The sequence below is a fragment of the Entelurus aequoreus genome, linkage group LG08 (assembly GCF_033978785.1).
Source record: "Entelurus aequoreus isolate RoL-2023_Sb linkage group LG08, RoL_Eaeq_v1.1, whole genome shotgun sequence".
In the NCBI taxonomy this organism is placed as follows: domain Eukaryota; kingdom Metazoa; phylum Chordata; class Actinopteri; order Syngnathiformes; family Syngnathidae; genus Entelurus; species Entelurus aequoreus.
The window spans coordinates 53,636,855-53,663,398 of record NC_084738.1 but is presented as its reverse complement, the minus strand read 5'-3'; the positions used below and the strand labels follow the sequence as shown (position 1 = coordinate 53,663,398).

Genomic DNA, 26,544 nt, shown 5'->3' with positions numbered 1-26,544 from the left:
GCACTGCTCAAGTGTCCGTTGCGCACAGCAAATATATGCCGCGCACCAAATCAAATCCCATCTGAATTCTAAACAAAATAAACATATTTATTCTATGTAATTATGCAATGCAACTTTGAGTGACAGTGACAACAAGTGGCCCCAACGGTGTTCGTCAACACCGTTCAATTGAACACCGTTCAACTATTGTAACGTCTATCGAGATGCTTCGAGGACAGGAATTATATCGATCACTTTATTGAGCAAAACTGTTTATATTCGGACATAACCACACCAAAAACATGAATAAAACACTTCTATCTCGAAAAACTAGTCATTTTCTGCCGTACAAACCAGGCCAAAACCAACTTGTCATCTGTCACCAACACGCATACCACTAAACCACTGGTGCGTTTATGGCCACACAAAAAGTCGGACAACTCAAACACCACACAAAGTTACACTATGACTCCTCAGTCATACGTGTGCTTATTTTACTGTAATTTATTATTAATGTTAATTTATTTATATTAGTCATGGAATGCTGTTACACACACTATGTTGAAGTATTACTATTATTATTAATTATTATTATTATTATTATTATTTACCTTATGGTATATATCAAAAATAATATTGAGCAAAATTTAATTGAAATATTGTCGATGTGGCCCTCCAGCAGTGCTCGGGTTGCTCATGCGGCCCCCGGTAAAAATTAATTGCCCACCCCTGCCATAGAGCGATTGACTTACTGCGTCCGTTGACAGAAGGCCGCCCTGACTGTACCGTCTGAGCGGAGGCTCCTTCCTCCAGTTCTTTGAGCTGCTGCACCAGCAAGGCCAGGTGCTGCAGCAGGTCTCGGTTCTGCATGAGCAGCTGGTGCACGCGGGCCTGCGCCTCCATGCGAGCCGACGTCTCCGCCGCCATCTGATCCTTCAGCAGCTGCACCTGCCGGACAAAGACAGAGGACGACCTGTGTTAGGATAAGATCAATGTCAATCTCTTTCTGTATTTAAAAGATGAAAAGGGTTTTCCATTCAATCAAAACATGTCCAGAGAAAGCTAAGGCCTTTGAAGTATTTATTTGAGGCCTCAAATAACATCAGAGGGCGAGAGAGAGACAAATAAATCTTCCAGATCTTTATATCTGCCTTGGGAATATAAGAAGAGAGAAGAAGTGTTAATACGGAGTTGCCCGTTTTTGGGGAAGGGCAGAGAGGATGAGCAAAAAAGTCATTTTTGGTTAAACATTGAGAAAGGCAGTAATACAGCATCAATCACAAAAGAAACTCATTGGGGAGAGTAACCTTTGACCAAAAGACAAATACAATATCAATTAAAGGTGGCGCCTAAGAGCCAATAGTGAATTTTCATTTTCAAAGCCCCCAAAATATAAATTTTTTCGCCATACCTGATGGGCCTGCAAAATATGGGGACTTTTCGTGCATGTAAACGGCCTCAAAAAGTCAGAAAAATGATAATAATAATAACAAAAATTTCACTCGTGCCTTTGCGGTGCTTGCGCCGCTGCTCAGACCCTAGCTAGTGATCTATGGCATGGCAACAGTCCTTGTCCTATGCTCTGGGAAGGTGGGGGCTAGGGTGTACGAAGAACCAAACAGAGCTATCTCCGCAGGACCCGAGGAATTTAGCAAAGGACGACAAAAGAGTCAAATCTTTTTGACACAGAATAGGGCAATACACTGAAAAGAAGCAATACAACATAAATCTCATAAGAAGCACCGAGACTAAAATTGTGGTTAGAAGAGAGATGACTAAAATAGTTAATATTTTGAGTAAACTATTGTTTCTATTAATGCTTGAATAATAAATGTTGTAATTGTCTGAATATGATCTACTTCTTTCTGCTACTTTTCATTCAGGATTAATTTCTCGTCGTGCTGATTGTTTTTTGTTTGACATTAAATGAGTGAAATCAAAATTAAAATAGAAATAGATCCACAATTTCCATACTCTTTTGCGATGTACTCTTTATTTTGCCTTTGCATTGTCTTTACTTGTAAACATTTATTGTCTTTGATAAATTTTCATTGTCCCCTCCCACTAGGGGGCAGCACAGACCATACTGTAACTCAAATTATGCACCATGCTAGGAGTGGGTACATAATTCGATACAAATTCCTTCAGAACTATATCAAGTCACGTAAAATCAAACGGTGCCGTATTTTGATACCTTTGATGCACGTGACATCACGTCCGGTTGCAGACTAAACACCGGCTGGCGTAAACAATCACTCCAGCAGCACTGAGAGCGGACTCAGACAAACTCCTGAGTAATGTTGCAATTTTCAACACCAACAAAGCAAGTAGGCTTGGTAGAAAACGCTTGAACGCTAGCTTGATGCTAATTGACATTGGATTTGCCATGGACAGGCTAATATTAGCATTAGCCATTTTATATGGCGATTTCAACATCTCCAGATTTAGTAATGAAAACTGTTGGTGTGTAATAAGCACAATACTTGCAGTATAAACACTTTGTAGGGCGCAACATAACACATTCTGCTTCCTGGAAAAGGCTACTTTTAGGTTAGACAACATACTATAATAGCTTTTACAGCACTGCCATCGAATGGAAGTGCAAATGAGACTCAAATGTCATAAGAAAAATACAAAAGTAAGATGATCAGCTCATTTCTAAATGTTACTTTGTAAAGCACAAATGCGAGTCGTACCTGCGCGACGGCCACCTGCGTGTGCTGCTGCTGCTGCTGCAGCTGATGCTGCAGGAGCTGCAGGTAGTGCTGGGAGGCCAGCGGCATTGGCGAAGGGGAGCAAGGGCTGCTGGGAGTGACGCCTTGAGACGTGACCGTAAACACCGACCTTCCATCGAGGTCCTGAACACAGCACCAAGGAGAGAGAGAAAATGCTTTAAGTGGTGGAGAGTAAGAATCAGAAAACATATTTCAGAAATACAAAACCCAAAACCATTGAAGTTGGCACGTTGTGTAAATCGTAAATAAAAACAATACAATACAATGATTTGCAAATCCTTTTCAACTTATATTCAATTGAATAGACTGCAAAGACAATATATTTAACATTCTAACTGGAAAACTTTGCTATTGTTTGCAAATATTAGCTCATTTGAAATTTGATGCCTGCAACATGTTTAAAAAAAGATGGCACAAGTGGCAAAAAAGACTGAGTAAGTTGAGGAATGCTCATCAAACACTTATTTAGAACATCCCACAGGTGAACATGCTAATTGGGAACAGGTGGGTGCCATGTTTGGGTATAAAAGCAGCTTTCATAAAATGCTTAGTCATTCACAAACAAGGATAGGGCGAGGGTCACCACTTTGTGAACAAATGAGTGAGAAAATAGTTTGAGAACAACAATTCTCAACCAGCTATTGCAAGGAATTTAGAGATTTCACAATCTCCGGTCCGTAATATGATCAAACAGTTCAGAGAATCTGGAGAAATCACTGCACGTAAGCAGCAAGGCTGAAAACCAAGATTGAATGCCAGTGACCTTCGATCCCTCAGGCGGTACTGCATCAAAAAGCGACATCAGTGTAAAGGATATCACCACATGGGCTCAGGAACACTTCAGGAAACCAGTAACTACAGTTCGTCGCTACATCTGTAAGTGCAAGTTAAAACTCTACTGTGCAAAGCGAAAGCCATTTATCAACAACACCCAGAAACGCAGCCGGCTTCGCTGGACCCGAGCTCATATAATATGGACTGATGCAAAGTGGAAAAGTGATCTGTGGTCTGGCGAGTCCACATTTCAAATTGTTTTTGGAAACTGTGGATGTCGTGTCCTCCGGACCAAAGAGGAAAAGAACCATCCGGATTGTTATAGGCGCAAAGTTCAAAAGCCAGCATCTGTGATGGTATGGGGGTGTATTAGTGCCCAAGGCATGGGTAACTTACACATCTGTGAAGGCACCATTAATGCTGAAAGGTACATACAGGTTTTGGAGCAACATATGTTGCCATCCAAGCAACGTTATCATGGACGCCCCTGCTTATTTCAGCAAGACAATGCCAAGGCACGTGCTACAACAGCGTGGCTTCTTAGTAAAAGAGTGCGGGTACTAGACTGGCCTGCCTGTAGTCCAGACCTGTCTCCCATTGAAAATGTGTGGCGCCACATGAAGCCTAAAATACCCCAAAGGAGACCGCCGGACTGTTGAACAACGTAAGCTGTCTATCAAGCAAAAATGGGAAAGAATTCCACCTGAAAAGCTACAAAAATTGGTCTCCTCAGTTCCCAAGCGTTTACTGAGTGTTGTTAAAAGGAAAGGCCATGTAACACAGTGGTAAAAATGCCCCTGTGCCAACTCTTTTGCAATGTGTTGTTGCCATTAAATTCCAAGTTAATGATTATTTGCCCCCAAAAAACAAGTTTCTCAGTTCGAACATTAAATATCTTGTCTTTGCAGTTTATTCAATTGAATATACTGTAAGTTGGAAAGGATTTGTATATCATTGTATTCCATTTTTATTTACGATTTACACATTGTGCCAAATTCACTGGTTTTGGGGTTTGTACAAACACATTGGCTGCTATTGGAATGGCTTGTCATATTGTAATTCTGCAGCCTTGCCTCTAGAGGGCGGTGTATCTTCATGACAAGGTTAAATAAATGAGCTGAGATTCTTGTTGGGAAGAAGCAGTTTTTTAAAGTCAAAATATTGGAGGTGAGCATGAAAGTACTGTCTGAGACAACACAAATGTTAAGCTCGCTCCCAAAGTGATTTATTAGATGATTTTCTTCCACCTGTCACTTGTTGCTAGGTAGAATTCCCTTGTTTAAAAATTCCCTAATTCCACCATTTTCCTATTGAGGAAAGTGTGTTTTCTTTCACCGCCACTTGAATAAAAACTCCTGATGTACTTTTCTTTAAGTGCATCTCCCTCCTCCTCTTCCTCATCGCTGTGCTTATCAGCGCAGTACAGATGTTCCCCAGTGGGAATTATGGCAGCGTTTTTAGGATTAGCGGCCGCACCTTTCGGCAGCCGGCGGGAATACTAAGCGTTCCTGCCATTCGGCGTCTTTCCCTGAAGCAGCATCTGCCGCGTTACCACGGCGACAAGGCCATCAAATATAATTCACTTCACATCAGGCCCACATCAGCATCATCCCTGTGTTTCATCAAGGCTGCAAAAAGCTTGGAGAAGCAGCGCTATCTAGTGGCCGGCGGTGGGTACTCTCTTAATTCAAATCATTCATTTGAAGTGGTGGCTTGTGCAGTGACACAAAAAAGCCAGCAGATGGAGCTGTGGTTAGAAAAAAGTCACACTCGGAAGGCAAGTGCCCCTGGCTGCAGCCCGCAGATCGAGGAGGGGCTTAAATTTTCCCTAAATGTGAGCTGGTCTAAACGTTTTATTGTACATTATAAACTAATGTATGGATAGACAAACAAGTCGATCATTAAAATATTCATGCAAGTAACAGCCAATCAGCATTCAACCGTCAAACTCAGTGCAGTGTAGTGCAGTCCGGGGTGAACTGCAGCATGGAAGAGAAAGTGATTGTTGCCGTTTGCGACATGGGTTAAACGTTTAGCCCCTCCTCGATCTGCGGACTGCAGCCAGGGGTTACTCTTGGAAGGTGGCAGACACTCACACATGACCGCCACCTACAGGAGTTGGTTGGAACTGCTCACCGTGATAGTCTGTCCTGGTTTGACCACGCTGAGTTCCGCCAGGCTCTTGAGGATTCCACTAAGGGTCTTCTCACACAGAGAAGTGTCGGCCGCTGCTTCCTCCTCATCCTGTCCTCCTTTACCGTTCTCCTCCCCTCGCTCAGCCCTAGTCAGGGTCCGGCCTGCAGCAGGTGCAGACCACAACAATGTACGTCAACTGTGTGAAGACTTAATTTAAGGTCACAGTCATCCCTGGGTCTCACCGTGAGAACTGGACTCCTCCGTGGACTTGTCACTCTGTCCATCAGCGTCCTGCTCGGCGTGCTGCAGACTGAGCTTGTGGCAAACCTCGAAGGCCTGTCCCACCGTCCTCACGATGCGCATGGCCAGCGTCTGGTGCACGCACATGCAGGGGAGGGTCAGGGCCAGGAAAATGTGTGCTTTTTTTTTGGGGGGGGGGGGGGGGGTTTGAAGTGGACCTTCTTTTTAGATTTGAAGACGTTGCACCGGAAGGAGTTGTTGGAGCCGTCTCTGGCGATGTAGCTGAAGATCTTCAAGTCTTGGGAGTCATGTGACACGTAGAAAATCCTGGAAAACAGGAAGGCTAACTTTAATTGTCCACACAAAATGTGAAAACTGTGTTCCTGTCCTTAAAAAGATACAAATGCTGGCTGCATGGACGTCTATTTTTTGACGTGTCAACTGCACTTTTTAACGTCCAAAATAGTTATTGCTGTCAAGCGAGTTAAACACTGGAAATTATTTGCCACTTGCAAAGATTTTACATTTTATTTTCAGAAATTTCCCTAGTTTTAAAGTAGCAGTAGAGTGGAAAAACAATCCATCCATCCATCCGTTTTCTAACGCTTTTTCCCTTCGGGGTCACGGGGGGCGCTGGAGCCTATCTCAGCTACAATCGGGCGGAAGGCGGGGTACACTCTGGACAAGTCGCCACCTCATCGCAGTGGAAAAACAAGTATATGTTTAATTGTGTTTTGTTGTATCCAGAGTTCTTAACCATAGCGCCCACTAGAGGGCTGACAAAAATATGTTTCTCAGCTGTCGTAATACAGTAATGACAATAGCAAACAGACAGAATAAGTCTGGAGCTAAAATCAGTGAGAAGTTTCTTAAGCGCAAAAGTGGTGAAGCTGTATTTTCATTTGCACGTACATTTTATTGCCAATTCAGTTAAGAAACATATTCATTATTAACTTAGTGTGTTTAAGCACAATGTACTTGCATGTAAGTTTATTTATCGGCTGTCACCGCCGGCTGCCACCTTGTGGTTTGTATTTTCAGTTTTCCTTTTTTGGTGTAGTTGACCTTGTACTTACGACATTACTCCTTCTCCCTAGCGTTCCTGTGGGCGGAGTTGTGGGACGGTATAGCTCGGTTGGTAGAGCGGCCGTGCCAGCAACTTGAGGGTTGCAGGTTCGATCCCCGCTTCCGCCATCCTAGTCACTGCCGTTGTGTCCTTGGGCAAGACACTTCGACAGATTTCTATGCTTTGAGTATTTTGCTACCTACTATCTTGGCCATTCCCAGTGCCATCCAGCTTGGTGTTGTTTTTGTAGTTCGCACATCTTGCAACTCCAACCCAAGTTTAGGTAATATGTAGTAGTTTTGGGGGGTTTTTCCCCACGGTGCACATTTTTTTTTTCTCTTTTTCGCACCGTCGCCTTTTGTTACCTCCTGTTTGGATTTCTTTTGTGAGTAGATTTCCTCAGTAAAAGAACTGTTTTACTCACCGTCCGTCTGCATCCTTGGGTCTCTCTCTACTGTGTTGCACAGCACTGTGACATTGTCGGCTATTTATGAGTGCCTTCTTATGCAGTATATTTAATTAGTATTGTAGATTATAATGCATGCTTCTCTCACCTGCTAGTAGACAAATGTGGCCATGGACCGACAGGCTGGTCCACTTTGACATCCCCCAAGATGGCGATAAAGTTGTGGCAACTTTTTTTACCCTTTGCGAGTATTGTGATTGAATCTTCATCTAAACGGGATTATATGAGCGTTCCATCGGTCGGCATCCCAGCGAGAGTGGCAATATTACAGTAAGTGTTTGTTTTATTATGGTTTAAAACGGTTTGTTTGTATGTTTAGCACCTAGCAATGCTGCTGATGCTAGTGTTACAATAAAGCTACATTCCATTTGGCACTCGGCATCTAAAACTTATTGCTCCTCCACTTTGTGTTCGGGCTCAAAAATATAAGGTCTGGATCATAACTTTTCTCAAAGTAATCATTGTTGGCTCTTACAAAGTCTGCTTGATAAGCATTGTTGTTGATGGGAAAAGGATCTGTGGTTCCTAACGTTACTTCACGGATCACGTGACTGGCTTCCTCATTAATTCTCAAATTGGCTCGGGAATCTCTGTGACATTGATACTATTTTGATCATATCTATTTAACTGCAAACTTTGTAAGTCTTTTGGTGTCATAAATCAGATATATATGATAATAGCTTCAATATAGATGCAACTTGTTTTTCCATTATACTGGTACTTTTAGGGCTATTTACTGATTTTTAGTTATTGACTTTACATCCTAATCTTAATTTTAGCATGACTAATTATATTTTGTGTAATTCTAGTTGAAAAATGTTTAAATTGAGAAAATAATAATTCAAATAAGATATTTTGGTTTTCCCCACATAGAAAACAGTATTTAAAGATTCTGCAACATCCTGAATGCTTGTTTTCAGAATGAAATACTGATTTCTATTTTAAAAGTCAATATTTATAAATATTAATTTAGGGTGTCTTATCAAGTAAAATTAACTAGCTGCATGGACAGATAATTGAACTACATTTTAGTATTTATTTACCTGAAATCCAGTCATTTTATTTTATATTTTGTCAGCTCTTTTTTGAAGTGAAAAAATTTGCAATGAATTAATCTCCTTTTTTTTAAATAGTTAGAAAATACTCTTAACTTGAGATATTTTCATTTAAATTGTTACATGACGAAGATAGCTATTTAAAGTCAGTTCCTGTTTTTAACAGACGTGAACAGATGCACTCTGTTTTATTTCATAAAACAAAACATCAGGTCCATATGAAGTGTCGAATTTAACACTGAACATCAAAACAAGTAAGAGCAATTTTCTAAGTATTGAATGTTGAATGTGTTACTTTTCCTCTGCTTTATGTAATAAATATATATATTTGTCAAAATTATATGTTTAACTTTGTCAAAGGGATGGGAGGAGATGCTGGCTTTGATTGGCTTACCTAACTGTCAACTCTTTAAAGTGGCCAACATCACTGGCCAAGTCTCGTGACATAGTGAGACCTCTTTTTTTGCCACGGCTACATACTATCGTTGTGCCGTATTTTGTATTGTTGTTGCGCTGAGTCAAGCACAAGAGGACTGCGAGGCAACTCGCAGGCATACAGAGACAGTAAAGTTAGAAATGAAAAACCATAACGTGCTCAATGTGACTGGAATTAATTGATGGTAATTAACACAATAGTTTGACAACCCTATTCAATGAAGACAAGTCAAACACTAGCACCAAGCGGAAAACAGCCGCTGAAGCTGAAGCTTGTCCCTTTGCAGCAGCTTACCAATCAGCGGTCAGATGCAAGACAAGAGCAAGTTGGACTCCACACGGCAATATGAATCACGAACAAGTAAGCCAAATGAAAAATCCAAAAAAGAGGAATCTGCTGCTCCAATCAAAGATGGAATAAAGGGGTCATATTCAAACATGACTTGTTTTCTACATTTAAAACACTTCATTGTGGTCTACAAAACATTTAATTATTGTTATTTGGGCCAGATTTTGATTTCAAATTTTTGGGACTCAAATACAAAAAAAAAGAAGTTATTTTTGTATTTCACTGAACATGTGCTAGGAAATTAATGACCAAAATAAACATCATAATGTCCATCAAATCCAAAGAGGACACAGAAAATATTGTTATTAACATACTGATTGTGCTCCAAATATGTTGTGCACTTGAAACATCTTTAGCAAGGATGTGTACCTAATGAGGTGGCCAGTGTATGCAAGTAGCGCCTATAGAATGTTGATTACAGCTGCATATATATCTCATGTATTATACATTCATGCACATGGGTCATGAATGGCAAAGCGTGGTGTATACGCGCGTGCAAGCAAACATCAAAGATGGCGACACGTAAGACAGTCACGGTTCGGACCTGTAAATGGGGTCCTCCATGATCAGCATCTTGTTCTCGTCCCACGTCCACTCTTTCCTCTGCATGGGGGGAAAAAGGACAAAAAAGTCAGCTGACTGGAACGCAACATGTGATTGGAGGTTTGTAACCGTGGCGACTCGCCTTGGGCTTCTTCCTCTGCAGCACTTTGACGCCGTCCACAGACACGACCATGCTGACCTTTTTCTTCTTTATGTTCTTGGCCTTGAACTCATACTGACAACAAAACAAAACAATTTCAGATTAAGAGCGTCGTGACGTCAACGTTTGCATTTGAAAATAAGTCCACATTTCTGTAATATTGGGCAACATAAAGGGAGAGGACTTGTTTTGATACAAGCTGAAAGACGGGAAATTTATGGGTGGTATTAACAAATAATGTCGTTTCCTGGGACAGGTGTACGTCATGACCAAAGTGTTTGTTTTTTTGGGGCAACTTTGACAATACAATGAAAAAAATAAAAATTTAAAAGACACACCAACTGGTGGTACTGTACTGGAAGACAAACACATTTGTGGCTATCTGGGAAAAAGCTTCTTTCAAAATAAAAGATACATACATTTGATTTAAAAACATATTTGATTTAATTGTATTTATTTATTGATATATGTATTTATTATTATTGAATGTTTTCCTTATTTGTTTTCATTTATTTATGTTAATATTTTAAAAATTATTTAAGAACTTTATTAATTATCATTTGTGTATAAATGGACAACAAAACATGAATGAAAGTGTTCGTAACTGCTACGGAATGGAAAAGGGGCAGGCGTGTTGCAATGAGAAACTGAAAAAAATGGGATGTATCATATTGTAATTGTTTGCATGTTTGAAATAAGCTTAAGCCATGAACCATAAAATGACCTCTGCCCTGAGTTTTTCTTTTTTTTTGCTGTGGTTAGTTGGTAACATAACTCAAAAAGCTATGAGGCATTTTTCTAGAAATGGTATTAAGAACAATTGATTAGATTTTGGGGATCATTTGTACTATGTTTACGTTATGAGCTTTAACTTCGTGTGTGTGTGTGTGTGTGTGTGTGTGTGTGTGTGTGTGTGTGTGTGTGTGTGTGTGTGTGTGTGTGTGACATAGCCACGATCCCTTCCCCATCAACAACAATGCTAATCAAACACCTTTGTAAGAGCCAAAAACGATTACTTTGGAAAAAGTTATGATACAGACTTTATATTTTTGAGCCAGAACACAATGTAGGACCCCAGTTAGGAGCCGCCGCGAACCGACACAGCACTTTCTCATGAGACATTTCTTTTAATTGAAGAGTTTTTTGCCGTGTAAACATGCCCTGTTGTGCGGCATGAAGACGCTACTCTCGCCAAAAATGCGTAGAAACATTTTCATCGCATTGAAGAAAATTATGGAAAGTAAAGGTTAACCGGTAAAGCTAGAGTGCCATTGAATGACAAAGGTATCTTGTGCCAGACCGTAACAACGCCCCACGGTAAGACAGCCAAACTCAGTCTGCTTGCTCCACCTGCGGACATGGACCTGGGTTTTTTTCTTCAGGCGGCTCTACAGAGCGTTTACCTGTGTTTGCTGCAAAGAGGCTTTTTATAGGTAGTCAGGTCTCGCGGCGACGAGACCGGCAGGTGACCGCGGCGAGGCCCGGGAGAGGAGAGAGGCTGGAGCGAGGCTTGCCAGGCCGGACGGGACCCCATCGGTGGGAAGGCGAAAGTGCCGTGACGCGTCTCGGCAATTTGGTTTGTGAGTTTTAGCCAGTAAAGAAACCAAACTGAAATTAAGAAGAAAACCAAGTGAATTAAGAAAATGAGTGCGAAACACAAGAAATTCGAGGAAGACTTGGAGGAGATCAGGAAATCGCTTAACTCCCTGTCGGAGGATGTAAGGACAGTGGCCAAACAGCTAGACACACTCATGGAGTTGTTGACCAAAATCAAAATGCTGAAAAACATCATCAAGGAAAAAGACAAGAAAATTGTTGACCTAGAAGCAAGAATTGACGAAATTGAACAGTACACCAGAATGGACGATTTACTTATAAGTGGACTAGAAACCAAACATCGCACATATGCAAGAGTGGCCGGGACTCGCAGCAGGGACGCTGACAAGGACGCCGAAGCCCCGGCAGACGAACTTGTGACACTTGAATGGCAAGTAATTAACTTTTTCTCTAGTAAGAACATGACTCTTCAAAGTGGCAGCATTTCTGCGTGCCATGCTATCCCCAGGAAGGACAGCAGAACCAACCCAGCCCTTGTGATCCGGTTTGTAAATCGGAAACACAAGACGGAGTTACTACGGCAGGGAAGGAAGCTGAAGGGAACTGGGGTTTACATCAATGAACATGTTACCAAGAAGAACGCTGACATTGCAAGACAAGCACGCATCCTCAGAAAAGAAAACAAGATACAAGCAACATGGACACGGAACTGCAAAATCATGATTCGGCTAAATGGACCATATGAAGAAGCCAAAGTTGTCATGATCCGAGAGCTCCGTGACTTGGATCAATATAGATGAGACCTGCTAGACTTATGACTGACACGGCTCATCCTTGGCTGGAGACGGGGAAGGCTACGCAGCGAGAAGGTGAGACAACTGAGAATCAAACGTTTTCAAGAGCTGAATACATGGACTATAAACTGTATGACTTTGAAAATGATGTTGACCCAGAAAACCATCTGTTCAACTCAATCAATGCTACATGTGACTACTACACCGAGGAACATTTCAATGACAATGTTAGTTTAGATAATACATTTTCTTTAATACATTTCAACTGTAGAAGCTTATATGCAAATTTCTCAAAGATTGACGAATACCTGAAGACTCTAAATGGCAAATTCAAAATAATAGCACTTTCTGAAACATGGATCGATAAAGACAGAGGTATCGATTTCTCCATTGACGGGTATGAGTTGTATCACTGTAGTAGAAGAAACAAGAAGGGAGGAGGTGTGGCCCTGTTTGTTGACTGTGAATTGAAATGTAGACCTGTGGAATGTATGACAGTGGTAATTGATGATTTATTTGAATGTGTAACTGTAGAGGTAGAAATAGAAAAGAAGAGAAATGTTATTGTTACGTGTTTATATAGGACACCTGGGTCTAAAGTAGAAGCATTTAATGATAGTTTGGAAGAATTATTGTGTAAGGTGAAGGAAAAGAAAACATTTGTCATGTGTGGCGACTATAACATAGACCTGCTAAGCTCACCCAGAAATAAATCAACAAGAGACTTCTTGGATGTGGTATATAGTAGAGGGCTTTATCCATTGATCACCAAACCCAGTAGAATAACGACAAATTGTGCAACGTTAATTGATCACATCTGTATAAATGAAATAAAAATTTATATAAAAAGTGGACTAGTAATTAATGATATAAGTGACCACTTACCTGTGTTTCTTACTTATGACTGTCCAATTGATAAAAAGAGGGAGGAAAAAACTCATAGATATGTAAGGAAAAGAACTGAAGAGGCAATAAATAGGTTTAGGAAGGACTTATTTGAAGCAGACTGGAATGAGGTGTATGGGGGAGAAGCAAATGCTGCATATGAGGCTTTTCTTAATATATATTTATCATTGTATGAAAAGCATTGTCCGAATGTATGGAAACAAAGAGACAGCTACAATAAAAAGCCTTGGATTATAAAGGGACTACAGAATGCTTGTAAAAAGAAAAACAAACTTTATAGAGATTTCATAAAAGTAAGAACAAAGGGTGCTGAAACGAAATATAAGGTTTACAAAAACAAATTGATAACAATAATGAGACAAGCAAAAAGAGAATATTATGAACATTTACTAGAAAAAAATAAAAACAATATCAAAGGAACTTGGAATATTCTGAACAAGGTAATAGGAAAAACATCTGGGCATACAAACCCACCAAGCCATTTTATCAATGAGGATAATAAGATGATAACAAATATGAATGAAGTGGCAAACGGATTCAATTCTTTTTTTGTGAATGTTGGACCCAAATTGGCAGAGAGTATTGGAGAACATAAAGATCCATGCTTCTAGGAGATGTTAGTGAAAATGAAATTGTATCGGTGGTAACAAAACTGAAAAATAAGACATCAACAGACAGTGATGGTATAGACATGATAATTGTAAAAAAGACTATTGACTGTAACATCAAACCTCTTTGTTATATTTTTAATCTTTCTTTTCAAACAGGGACCTTTCCAAATAAAATGAAGGTAGCAAAGGTAATTCCACTCTTTAAAACGGGAGATAAACATAGATTCACTAATTACAGACCAGTGTCACTGCTGTCACAATTTTCTAAAATAATTGAAAAAATATTTGTAAAAAAATTAGATAGTTTTATTGAAAAGAACATGCTGTTGAGTGAGAGCCAGTATGGATTCCGGACCAATAGATCCACTGCTTCAGCTGTAATGAATATAATTGAGGATATAGCAACAGCAACTGATAATAAGAAATACACTATAGGGGTATTTATCGATCTTAAAAAAGCATTTGATACTATAGATCATTCTATATTATTGTCCAAGTTGTATTCATTTGGTGTGAGAGGAGTAGTTTTAGACTGGCTAAGAAGTTATTTAGATAATAGACAAGAGTTTGTGGATTTTATGGGTAATACATTTGAACAAATGAGGATTGAATGTGGAATTCCACAAGGTTCGGTTTTGGGACCAAAATTGTTTATTTTATATATTAATGATATATGTGAGGTATCAAAGTTATTGAAATTTGTATTATTTGCGGACGACACCAACTTTTATAGTTCGGGACACGACTTAAAAGCATTATCAAAAATTATTGAACAGGAAATGATTAAACTTAAGAGATGGTTTGATGCCAATAAATTATCATTAAATGTAGAAAAAACAAAGTTCATGATTTTTTGTAAGAGGAAAAGGGAGGAAACGATCAAATTGTCAGTAGATGGAATTGATATTGAAAGGGTTTCTGAACTTAGATTTTTAGGAGTGATACTGGATGACGGTCTGACATGGAAATCTCATATTGCACATGTACGGAAAAAGATGTCTAAGAGTATTTTTATATTAAATAAGGTAAAATATGTGTTAGATTATAGGGCAATGCGCATATTGTATTGTGCACTTATATTGCCATATATATCAGCTACTGTGTGGAAGTGTGGGGGAACACATACAAGAGTAACATAAAGGCATTGTATCAACTACAGAAAAGAGCTATACGGATTATTCATAAAGTAGATTACTTAGAACACACTAACATATTATTCATTAATTCAGGTTTATTGAAATTACAGGAGCTAGTAAAGTTACAGACATTATGTGTCATGTTTAAGGCTAAAAGCAAAACATTACCAGCAAATTTACAAACAATGTTTGTCATCACTTCTGAGAATGAAGAGCATAGAAGAAAAGGTCATTTCCAACATCAGTATTCAAGGACAACTTTAAAACAAATGTGTATATCAGTGGTGGGGGTTCAACTATGGAATTCTCTTTACAATGAGATAAAAGATTGTAAAAATATATTCCAATTGAAAAAAAAATATAAAGACAGAACAATAAAATCATATGGACAGCCATAAGTGTTTACATTTTGCTTTATATTTATTAATTTACTTGTTTTTTGCCTGGTTTTGTATTTGTTTTGTATCATCCCGTGAGGTGTATATTACTTCTTTTGTTTTTTTGTTCGGTTTGTACTTCATGAAGTTTTGCACTTGAGTTTTTTTTTGTTTTGTTTTGTTTTCGTTATATTTGGATGTAATTGTTGGTTCACATATCATTAAGTAAGACTATGTATTATGTGAAGGGGGCAGGAAAATATAAGATTTTTCTTCATCCTGCTCCTTCTCAGGCATTGGTGTGTAAAGGTGTAACTGAATAATTGTGTTATAGTTGTCTATCAAAGATGCACATCAATGAAGCAGAGGTGTGGACTCGAGTCACATGACTTGGACTCGAGTCAGACTCGAGTCATGAATTTGATGACTTTAGACTCGACTTGACAAAATGTAAAGAGACTTGCAACTCGACTTAGACTTTAACATCAATGACTTGTGACTTCACTTGGACTTGAGCCTTTTGACTTGACATGACTTGCTACTTTCCCCAAAACCTAAAGCTTAAAAAGTTATTTGGGAGCGCTCCGTAGCTTTCATTTTGTACGTGTCTGTCTATCAGCGTGTGTGCTGCGTGTCAGCGTGTGTGCTCTCAGTAAAACAGCCAATCAAATTAGATCTACATTGTTTTCATCACACAGCATTGATCCAATCAAATTGCAGGACAACCAATGAACAAGAGTTGTCAAACAACGCGCCAGTGAGAAAGATTTATACCAAAGTTGGTTTCGTTCGGGTATAAAAACTACGACTTGGTCAACGAATTGCCGTATGCAAATCACGCAGTTCGAATATTACAGACGGAGACGCAACAACTTCCAACTTCGTTCGACATTTGAAGTTGCACAAAGAAGGGTAAGTTTTGAATGTAAGATAACGTTTATTGGCTAAGTAACATGACTTTTATTTGCTGTGTAGTTAAATCAGTGAGGCTGTAAACTCACTGCTAACATCATAACCATAGACATCTTATAAGGGTACACAGCATCGAGTGCTACTGCCTACTGGCGCAGACGAGACGCGGGGCCGCCATCTTGGAGTGGTGATCCGCTCCACTCAGTGCAATTCATTTGGCAGGAGCAATGAACTGTCAACGCATTTAATTCATTTTACCTCACTGAATACCACTCATTTTCACGCGCTTTTTTGTCATACGTGTAGCTATGATAACGGACACATGTTTTATTATTCATAGTTTGCTTAATAGTAATAGAATATTCTTATACGCTATAAGTGACCAGACGTCCGAGATTAAAACTGGGAATATAATCCCAGAGAAGGGGGGAAAAAACGGTCAGCTATTTTTAAATTGAAGAAACAATATGATTACGTTATATATACATGCTACATAAACAATGTATGAATACATTAGATATCTATATATTTTATAGACCGTATCTCTGTTGCTGCAGCAGCAGAGAGTTTATTCTGTCGTGACACTTTGTATTGATATTTTGTATTACATTCTTCCCTTAAATTATCATGTTTACAGTGATTGTTATATATGTATTTTTTATGTATGTCGCTTTGGATAAAATCGTCTGCCAAATACTTAAACATATATAAACACCTGAAAGTCTTTATATCAGCTAAAACCACCAATCTGTTTCACTGGATTCAGAATAAAACCAAATTCTGTTTTACCCAACAATGTTAGTATTTGAATATTGTTACTTGAAGACTTATTCCTGGTTACAATTATACTGTTAAGAAAGTATTGTCTTATATTTTGCCTAAAATGAGAATGCATTATAATCAATGGCGGCTGGTGAATTTTGTTTTAGGTGGGGCAGAAAGTTTGTAAACCAAACCCCTGTAGGGGCGTCATCCTCCCCCAGAAGATTTATTTGTGATTTTCACATACAAATATTGAAGATCTTTGCTCCTTCTCAACTCTGTGGTAATGTTATTTTCATAAAATACAACCAATAGTACATTAATGTTAAATCTTACTTGTGAAAAGTAATCCCCCGATTCCTATTTTCAACAGTCCGCTCATTTGAGCAGGAAAACGCTGAACACCAGCCCGGCATCTTTGTTTTCTACCTGTCAACTGTCAGTTTAGGCTGCTCGCCGGCTCCTCATCACCACTTCAAGATGCAAATTGCTCGCGTCACAGCAACCAATATTGCGTCTACTTATAAGATGTTTATGGTTATAACGTCATTTCAAACACGGCAATATGTTGCGTCCACTGCAGTTTGCTACCTTATTCATACTTTTTGTCAAGTGATTTTTTAAGCAGGGTTGCATGAGGTACCTATACATAACGTTACGTTAGTCAATGTATCACACACAGTAACATAACGTTAGACGGCGGTCAGCAGCACCGCATATTTTAGCCACCTACAAAAAGACAAACATAGTCAAATAAAGGTCAGTTAAAATATATACTATATTAACAATATGTGTACATATTGCATAGGGCCCTGACATATAAAAAGTACAACTCTGTTCATTGTTATGTTCATGTATTTGTTATGTTTTTCATGTGTACGCACACATCAACACACATACAGTATGAGATGAGATCAATGAGATAAGGTAAGAACAGAATAGAAACTGCTGTGGAACTAGTTACAATGCAATATGCCATGGAAATACAATGTTAACACTTTTGTACAAATAAGTACAGTTGCACTTGTTTTTGCAAATGTGTTTATTCTGTAAAGGAATGAGTTAAATGTTTAAAATTGTTTAAACTATTAAAATGACTGGTTAATAGTGCTATTATGAATTGCAATGTCAGTACTATTTTCTTTCCTGCTATTTCAAATGCACTTGTTTTAATAAATAAATACAGCGGTTTAAAAGCATACACAATCTGTGTAAAAATATTAGTCTGTGGTCAAAAGGACTTGAAAGGACTCGAAACTCAAAATGCAGGACTTGTGACTTGACTTGAGACTTTCCAGTCTTGACTTTGGACTTGACTCGGGACTTGCCTGTCTTGACTCGGGACTTGACTCGAGACTTGAGGGCAAAGACTTGAGACTTACTTGTGACTTGCAAAGCAATGACTTGGTCCCACCTCTGCAATGAAGGAAATAAATAAAAATGAAATGAAAAAAAAAAAATGAAAAAGAGGATGAGCAATAAGTTTAAGAAGCCGAGTGCTAAATGGATGTAGCTGTAACACTAGCATCAGCAGCATTGCTAGGTGCTAAACATCAAACTAACCATTTTAAACCATAATAAAACAAACACTTAATTTAATATTTAATTTGTCTATGTATTACGAAATATTTATTTTTTTGACGCTGAATTTACGTAACTGAATTTTTTGCGTTTTAATTTTTCAGCACTGAATTTTTCTACACAAAATCTTTATACACTGATTTTTTTTTCTATAAAATCGTCAGCATAATTTGATGTCAATAAATTCAGTTCAGAAAATTCAAACGCAAAAAAATTCAGTTGCATAAATATAAGTTTAAAAAAAAAGCTTTCGCAATAAAGACACAAAAATAACCTCTCTAATCGAAGGCAGATTTTTGGCTAAAGTATGCTAAAGCATTGCAAGATGCCATATTGAAAGGCTACCAATAGTGCTACGTTTAATATAATTGTTTATTGGAAGATAACATTGCAGCGGCTGTGAAACGATGGAGAAATACTGTGAGTCATTAGATAAGAAGTCCCTTCATCGTTACAAGGAGCAAACAGTCGTAATTAAACAAAAAATCTTTATACACTGAATTTTTTTTCTATAAAATCGTCAGCATAATTTGATGTCAATAAATTCAGTTCACAAAATTCAAACGCAAAAAAATTCAGTTGCATAAATATAAGTTTAAAAAAAAAGCTTTCGCAATAAAGACACAAAAATAACCTCTCTAATCGAAGGCAGATTTTTGGCTAAAGTATGCTAAAGCATTGCAAGATGCCATATTGAAAGGCTACCAATAGTGCTATGTTTAATATAACTGTTTATTGGAAAATAACATTGCAGCGGCTGTGAAACGATGGAGAAATACTGTGAGTCATTAGATGAGAAGTCCCTTCATCGTTACAAGGAGCAAACAGTCGTAATTAAACACAAAATCTTTATACACTGAATTTTTTTTCTATAAAATCGTCAGCATAATTTGATGTCAATAAATTCAGTTCACAAAATTCAAACGCAAAAAAATTCAGTTGCATAAATATAAGTTTAAAAAAAAAAGCTTTTGCAATAAAGACACAAAAATAACCTCTCTAATCGAAGGCAGATTTTTGGCTAAAGTATGCTAAAGCATTGCAAGATGCCATATTGAAAGGCTAGCAATAGCGCTACGTTTAATATAACTGTTTATTGGAAAATAACATTGCAGCGGCTGTGAAACGATGGAGAAATACTGTGAGTCATTAGATAAGAAGTCCCTTCATCGTTACAAGGAGCAAACAGTCGTAATTAGATGCAAGGATGCGTGCAAGATCGACAAGTCTGAGTGGCGCGAGGACTACGACATCTTCCTCGATGTCTCACACTTTGTGAACTACTTCATTGTTTAACCCAGCCCATTTTACACCTTGAAGGACTTTTCAAACTATAAGAGTCTAGAAAGCTACGACCGCTGTGTTTGTAGATGGCTTAGTCACATTTTATCTGTTTAAACCCGGTGGACATGGTGTTGTCAAGCCAGGCCAGACTCTCAAAAATGATCCGACCCAAGTTTGACACCCTGGACAATCACGGATAACCAATCTAAGGTCATCTCAGCACACTGGGACTGTTAGGCAGGATTGGGAGAATGTTCTCATGTCGTTTCACTTTTGTTTTACGCTTACATCTCATTGTGCAACATCTGAATGTTTTAAGGGGAACGACATGTGATCTCTGAAAGGGGTACAAATCAGGACCTCCACCCAGAGATAGTACAATAATTTTTTTTGCTATTTTCATTGTAAGTGGGCCAAATCAACTCTATTAGAAAATAATGTGATCGAAATGGCTGCTGTCATTTGATTCTAATAAAAGGACATTTCACTTTGTTTGGGACAAGTGTGCTGCTGGTGTAGCCACAGTGTGCACGTTTGTTGTTGCTCACATGCGCTCCACTGAATCCTTAGGGAGTTTGGGCTTTTGCTCGGACAAATGAAAAATTAGAGGGAAATGTTATGCCCATTTGATTGTAGACTCTTACTGACATCTTGTGGCGATAAGAAATTACTATGCTTGATTTGTTTTAGGCCAGGGGTCGGCAACTCAAAATGTTGAAAGAGCCATATTGGACCAAAAATCAAAAAAATCAAAATCTGTCTGGAGTCGCAAAAAAATGTAAGCCTTTTATAAGTTTTATAATGAAGTCAACACATGATATGGATGTCTATATTAGCTATTTTAGCCTACTATCAAACTGACTATGTGTCGCAGGCTGACCCAAATCTTTGTTGTCAGAAATGTTGAAATGTATTATTCATTCTACCCATTTTTACAACATTGGAAAACATAAGAAAAAGGCTTATCAGGTGGTGAGATAACTCCTCTAAATTACTGGCTTAGAATGGCCAATGGTATAGATGTGTGTGTCCAAATTAAAGGAAATGGCGAGTGTCTTCTTCTAATGTATTTATAACAATATATGCAAGCTGGGTTACATTTGCTGTGGTCTATAAAGGCACACAAACCACTATCAGAAATGCAGGCAATATTACATACAGATAATATGTCATGAGACATGCAGATAGAAATTAAATACACAGAGGACATAGGCAATTAAACGAGCTGAAATATACCTACAAGTGAGGCATAATGATGCAATATGTATATAAAGCTAGCCTAAATAGCATGTTAGCATCAATTAGCTTGCAGTCATGCACTGACCAAATATGCTAGATAAGCACTCCACACAAGTCAATGACATCAACAAAGTTCACCTTTGTGCATTCACACACAGCATTAAAAGATTGGTGGACAAAATGAGACAAAGAAAGAGTGGCATAAAATATGTCTTTCTCTGGCATCGTTGAAAAAAGTTATATATGTAAACAAACTATGGTGAGTTCAAGGACCGCCAAAATTAGTAGGACAAAATGGCGCTCGCCAAATACTCTCATTAGAGAATCATGTTTAATATAAACAGTGGGATTTCTAACAATTAGGGAGGTGTGTGTCATGTTGTCCTCTTAACCATATTAAAACAAAAATATAATTTCCCCCCATCTTTTTCTATTTTCATACATTTTAGATAAAGCTCCAGGGAGCCACTTTCGAGCCGCAAGTTGCAGACCCCCGATTTAGGCACTTCTGGGTTGACGATTTCAGGAAGCCAGTTTATGAGACAAATGAGAAGCAGACAAGTTGTGTTGGCTCTTACAAGCCTCGGAAAAGATAGGTCTGTAAGTAAACTGTTTAACTTGTTTTTATAACTCAATATTAAGGTGGAAAGTAGTTCAATTTGATAGTAAGATGTTTATGGAAAAACGATTTTTGTAATGGATGTTTTGAAGACTTAAAATGGCTGCCAGTCATATATTTCCACCATCGAAATATTTTCAACACTCAGAAGTATTTGTTTGATGGTAGTATTGTATATTTGTGTAACGCTAATATTTACATATTGTGTATTACATTCCAGTATCTTGTTTGAATCACATAGCTTATACATTTGTCAGTATGTGTGTATTTCAGTTTTACAAGTAAAGTGCAAGACAAAAGTAAAGATAAGTACACAACTAAAGTAGTGTGCAAGATAAAGAAAGATCAACAACAATAAAGAGCCTAAATGGATGTATCTGCTTTGGAACTTTATTGGAACGTCTTGGATTGTTAGCTGTCTGCCAAGCTGTTTAGCAAGGCCTTCTCTGCTGGCCTAACATAACCAGAAATCATGATCATAATTAAAGATAAAAAAAAAAATTTTTAAAGTTACTTTCCCTAAATATCTAAAAGTATTCATATTATCTTCATGTATTATTAGGCTCTTTCCAGTGCTGTTGTTTTTAGGTTAGAGTTTGTATCCAATCAGAATTCAGCTAGCTTATGTTGCCATAATGTACAAAATCTGCCCAGGGCCTTCAGAATCAACAATGCAGGCATCTGTGCACAGTAAGTGAACGGACACATTCGGTTGATAGACAATTGCCATAGCCAATTAGATCACTGGTTGTTGTCAGTAAGGTCTTCTAACTGGTCTTACGCTGTGATTGGATCCAATCACAAGTTGCGAAAACAGGAAGTGGCACCGGAGCCATACGAGCCATAGAAAGCCACCGAAAACTCATCGGTACTCACAATGACAGAGAGCAAAATGTTGATTATGAATGAATGAATGAAGGAATGAATGAATGAATGATCTTTATTTGTCATTGTGCATGTACAGGTACAGGTCCAACGAAATTTAGGTTGCTTCCCTGAGGTGCTTTGCATTTAAAAAAAAGAAGAAACCACACAATATACAGAAACAACACAATATACACAATATGCAATATACAATATGGCCTAAGACCACTCTAAGAGGCAATGTAAAAAAAATAATTAAAAAAAATCACAGATATAGGTGGCAGATATATATTTGCAAGGCCATTTTCAAGAAAGACACTTAAGAGAAACTACATCTTGTGAGACAAGGTCGGCCGACACAGGAAGCTATCTCGGCGGTGAATGGTTTGACCGCCACTTTCACACGAATCAAACAACTGGCTTATACGGCGTCGAATGGGTGCTACAAATGTTTTCTTTCTTATTTTTTTCATGTTTCATTTGTTTTTAACAATTCTTTTAATTTTTACAGTACCACGTAAGATATGTTTTAATTGCTGAAGCAGGTTTATAAAATGATAAATGCGCCGAAAAATAAACTGTTTTGTACACTGTTGAGGGGATCCAATACCCAGTAGAGTGCAAGTGTGTTTCTGTATACAAACGTTTGTAGTATGTCCAGCCGTGTCCATGTAAATTACGGTATTTTGAGAGGTGAAGTCGGACTAAGTTGGACATCACTGAAGGCTTAGGTGAGAAACGCACAGCCCACCACTGCTCAATACATATAGTGAGGGCAGAACAGGAACGTTGTTTGAGACTCCAACTATTTGCACATACGCTCTTGATGAAATGTCAATCGTCCTTGTGACTCGTCTGATGAGTCGAAATGCAAAACCACATGAAATGATCACAAGTCTACGTTCTCCTCTCGGGGCAGGGGAGACAAAACTCTGCACCTATATTCTTACGACAACAACAAAGTTTGAAGTTCTCAGTTGTGTTTGCTGCCTGCAGTTGCTAACATCTGTGCGTGTGTGTGTGCGTGCGTGTGCGCGCGCGTTTGCTGAGGCACTTAAACGTTTTCACCTCCTCAGCTGTTTGAAGCTCTTAGCTGAGTCTGGCACTTCGACTCAGATGAGCGTCACTTTTTAAACACCAGGAGGCTGAACTCTTGTTAGCTGCCAGGAGGGCCTACGGTGCGCCTTCAGAGCACGTTTGTTTGAACAACAAAAAAGGTGTTACTCACTATAATGGAGGACTTATCTGCAGCAACAATGACTCAACTTTGGAAATGAGGGAACACACTGTAAGTAAAGTATGATGTCGGCCTTTTCTCCCGAGAACGGCACATTTGATTGTGACTGCACAAGCACAGTTTGTTAGAGGCTAGTTTTCTGCATGCGTCTACTCAAAGCCAGCCCCTCGGATCCACGGTAATTCAAGCTTCAGCCACTAATTATACACAAGCCAGTCCCGGGAGAGCTGATTAAATACAGACTAGCTTCAGCAGATAGAAGCCCACAAGACATGAAGTGTAAGCAAGGGTCCAAAAAAAGGAAGAGAAGCAAAGAAAAAGGTTGGTTAGAAAACTGTTTGGACCTTCACTCCCTGATGAGAATATTATGTATTACAAGTGGCGATGGGGACCGAATCCGGTCCTTGTTTTGGCACCAACCAAATCCCGTAGGTACTACCTGGCAGCGATTTATGTCAAATCAAACGGTGCTATGTTACGGTACCTGGGTTGCGCGTGATGTCACGCTCTGTTGCCAACTCAGCCGGCACTTGGCGATCACACCAGCAGCACAGAGAGCAGACTCAGCCAAACTACCTCTTGGTAATGTTGCGATTTTTAATGCCAACAGAGCAATTGACTCAAAAAACGCTGCAACGTAAGTTATGTAATGTCCAGGGGCCAAAATATAATATATATATATATATATATATATATATATATATATATATATATATATATATATATATATATATATATATATATATATATATATATATATATATATATATATATATATACATACATATATACACATATACTATACATATACTATATATATATATATATATATATATATATATATATATATATATATATATATATATATATATATATATATGTATATATATATATATATATACACACACACACATATATATATATATATATATATATATATATATATATATATATATATATATATATATATATATATATATATATATACACACATATATATATATATATATATATATATATATATATATATATATATATATATATATATATATATATATATATATATATATATATATATATATATATATATATATGTATATATATATATATATACACACAAATATATGTAGATGCGTGTAAACTAGGAAGTGAGGACGCCGATGTGTCGCTAAATATTCATGTACTACATTACCTGGAAGCCGTAGCGCCATAGACAAGAACAGGAAGCAAGTCTGACCTACGTAGGAGGACAACAATTGTGCCGTTTGAGCAATAAATATGATAACTGCTGTTAACGTTTGTTTTATAGTTTTATTTCTGAGTCTCTTTTGCAAGTCCAAGATGTTCAATGGCAGGAGTGTATAGTTTATGGTGTGTTGGCTAGTCAATTCAGTCATTGCTCTCGTCTTTTGTTGCGCCCTAAAAAGTGTTAATACTGTAAATACTGTACTTATTACGCACCAACTGTTTGATTGTAACACACTAGCGCATTTTTGGAAAAGTGGAGCCTTACTTTACTTACGTTGGAGCGTTTTTCGAGTCAATAGCTTTGTTGCATTTAAAAATTGCAACAATACCTAGTTTGACTAAGTCTGCTCTCAGTGGAAAGAGAGTCAGCAACCAGGCTTCACATCATGTACAACCTTGGTACCGGAAGATTGCATCGTTGGTTTTTATGTGAATCTGTGCCAGTAAGACCGGCGGGATTTGGTAAGTGCCAAAAAATACGGGATTCATTCTCCATCCCTATTTACATGTTATTGTCCTTGCTTCGTCTATACAAGAAACAAACAACATTTTTGATTCGACAGGGCCGCTTTTGAGCGGTCCTCAAGAGACAAAATAATAATTATGCTTATTAGCCAAAATATGCAGGGAAGTTGTGGGCATTGGACAAAGTTGCGAGGCAGCGCATCTTACGCAGAGATTGGTTGAATTTGCGTGACTTCACGTAATCGCAATTTATGGAGATGGCCACAATTTGACACTGGAACAGACTGTTTTATTTCCTATGTAAAAAAATAACTGTTCAGTGGATTGGAAAATTACTAGAATGTTTTCTGCCAGGGTAGTAGAAACTCCAACACCCACACTACCTCCTTTAAAATTCTCACTCCATGCCAGCAAAGTGGAATTTTGCAACTTCAGCTCAAGCATCACATTTTGTTTTTCTTTCTTCTTTTTAACTCAGGCAGAAAGTGCTTTAAAATATTTACGCTCTAACGCTCCGGCTGAAACAAACAATTGTTGCTTGAGACGCCAGTGTCAGCGAGCACGTCGGGTTAGAATTTCAGCGAGGCCGAGATTGCTTCAGTCCGCTCACCTCGACGGGATGTGGAGTCGGCCGAGGGAAGAAGAAGTGAGTCGTAACCGGCGTGCGACTAAAGATGCGGACTGAGCTGCCGTGCCGAGGATGCCCAAGTTTGAGGGCGGCGTCCTCTGAGATTTGCCTCCTGCTGACAGTGATTGTTGGAAGGTTCCGGCTTTGAGCAAACGGTGAGAGGCTCACTTTGAATGTGGCTGAGATGAAGTTGTTTTGAAATGGTGGACAGTTGAAATGTACAACAAAATGTCTGCTTGATTACTTTACATCACATTATTTGCCTGGATAATATTTTTTTATTTAAGGGTGTCCAGATACAACGTTTACACTTCCGATACATATTGGAGCATCGAGTACTGGCCGATAACGATATTGATGCAATACGTACTTTTATGCTGTAATTT

At 38.4% G+C, this 26,544-nt stretch overlaps 1 protein-coding gene across 2 annotated transcripts in view; it reads right to left on the bottom strand.

The window, feature by feature from the left end:
* si:dkey-34e4.1 (carboxyl-terminal PDZ ligand of neuronal nitric oxide synthase protein) overlaps nucleotides 1-26,544 on the bottom strand; it is a 128,075-nt gene that overhangs the window by 36,054 nt on the left and 65,477 nt on the right. For both annotated transcript variants that reach the window (XM_062056776.1, XM_062056777.1), the window contains exons 3-9: nucleotides 9,921-10,013; nucleotides 9,780-9,838; nucleotides 6,083-6,191; nucleotides 5,867-5,996; nucleotides 5,625-5,785; nucleotides 2,676-2,837; nucleotides 732-927 (exon numbers count right to left, since the gene is read on the bottom strand). In XM_062056776.1, the coding sequence (XP_061912760.1) occupies nucleotides 732-927; nucleotides 2,676-2,837; nucleotides 5,625-5,785; nucleotides 5,867-5,996; nucleotides 6,083-6,191; nucleotides 9,780-9,838; nucleotides 9,921-10,013 (910 nt within the window). The remainder of the gene's footprint in view (nucleotides 1-731; nucleotides 928-2,675; nucleotides 2,838-5,624; nucleotides 5,786-5,866; nucleotides 5,997-6,082; nucleotides 6,192-9,779; nucleotides 9,839-9,920; nucleotides 10,014-26,544) is intronic.